Genomic DNA, 1,487 nt, shown 5'->3' on the forward strand with positions numbered 1-1,487 from the left:
CCACAGCCGGGCTTCCAGGCCCAGCCGTCCTCCGCAAGACGCTCTGCCACCCCCGAAGGGCAGGATGCGACCGCACAGGAACAGAGACCAATCACACGAACGGAGACTCGTCTTTATTGCCTTTTTTCTGGGGTCTGACGCTGGGTGGGCAGAGGGCAGAGGCCTGGGCGAGGACAGGGCCCGAAGAACGACTCAGATCCCGGACTGTCCCCCGGGAGCGACGGAGGCGGCGGCCGGGGCGGGACAGCGGCGCCCGAGGCAGGGGCGCGGCGCTGGCTCTGCGCCTGCGCGGCGGCCCATGGTCAGGATGCCCGCGGCGTGGTTGCCGCTGGCCTGCAGGAGGCGCTGCAGCCGACCCTGGAGGCCCGGGGGCCCGGACCGCCGCTTGCCCAGCGTGAGGATGCCGGCCGCGTGATTGCCCGCGCCGTGCAGCAGCTCGTAGAGGCGGCAAGAGCAAGTCTTTTGACGACAGCAGTCGGGCAGGGGCTGTGCAGCCGCCCCGGGCGACAACAGCGCGGGCGGCAGCAGCAGCAGCAGCAGCAGTAGCGTGACGGCGGCCCAGGAGACCTAGAGAGACGGAGACAGGGCGCTGGGGGGTCTTCCCACGGCGCCCGCCACCAGCTCCCACGCCCAGGACTTGCCCCTCTGGCCGCGCCCCTCCAGGCCTGCACTCCTTTCTGGCTGTCACTTAGTTCTCCTTGTTTTGCGCCCTTGCTGGTATCGGGCTACTTTCTCTGCTCCTCCTTCAAGACCCAGCAGAGCATCTCTTCCGGGAAGCCTTTTGAGACCCCCTGGGCAGAGTGAATCCCCCTCTTCTCTGGAGACTTAGGCCACTGTGCCACCACTAGGGCACTTACCACTCCACCTGAAAACAGGATTGTCTGTCTGCAGCAGAAGTTGTAAACTTGGGAAAAACCCGGGCCCTACTGAGTCCCCCCAACTTCCTCTCCACAGCAGGGAAACACGTGGAAATCAGGAACTAGCAAGACTCCAGAATGCTCTCTCATCTGCCTGCCCCCTTGCAGGAGAGACTGAACTCCGTTGCTTTGAACCAGTTTCCTGCCCTTTCAGAGGGCACAGCTCCCTTACCTGTAAACTGGGTATACTAGAAATAATTTCTACTCTGCAAGGCTGTTGGGAGGATGAAAAGAGATGACAGGTGCAAACGGAGCACCTGACACATAGAGCTCAGCAAACACAGGCTTTTAGCAAAACAGCACCCAACCCAATGTGAGCCAAGGCAGGTGCTCCTGCCTCAGAGCACACCCAGGAAAAGACCAAGAGTGGAGACACCTTCGGCCTTTCTTCCAGCCCTCTGAGCAAGCGCTCTTTTTGCTTCTCTGGGATAGTGAGTCACCCCTCCATCCCTGGATCTTTACCTTTGTGGAAGGAAGGTTCATGGTGTCTGGCGCTCAGGGTGGGGTAGCTGGGAAAGGAGATGTCTGTGGTGGTTCAAAAAGCCAGGAACCTTGAGGCTGTCAATTGTG

General features: G+C 61.3%; 1 protein-coding gene across 1 annotated transcript; it reads right to left on the reverse strand.

The window, feature by feature from the left end:
- Positions 1-1,487, reverse strand: HCRT (hypocretin neuropeptide precursor). Its single transcript, XM_054457580.2, has 2 exons — positions 1,380-1,487; positions 1-567 (listed from the first exon to the last, which is right to left on the reverse strand). The coding sequence occupies exons 1-2, from the start codon at positions 1,398-1,400 to the stop codon at positions 193-195; spliced, it is 396 nt and encodes a 131-aa protein (XP_054313555.1). The 5' UTR covers positions 1,401-1,487; the 3' UTR covers positions 1-192.

This window comes from Pongo pygmaeus, chromosome 19 (assembly GCF_028885625.2).
Source record: "Pongo pygmaeus isolate AG05252 chromosome 19, NHGRI_mPonPyg2-v2.0_pri, whole genome shotgun sequence".
Classification (NCBI taxonomy): domain Eukaryota; kingdom Metazoa; phylum Chordata; class Mammalia; order Primates; family Hominidae; genus Pongo; species Pongo pygmaeus.

Coding starts and splice junctions, on each gene's coding strand:
- HCRT (XM_054457580.2), bottom strand. CDS start 1,400: ATGAACCTTCCTTCCACAAAG. Junction 568..1,379: donor TGAACCTTCCTTCCACAAAG/GTAAAGATCCAG, acceptor CCGTCTCTCTAG/GTCTCCTGGGCCGCCGTCAC.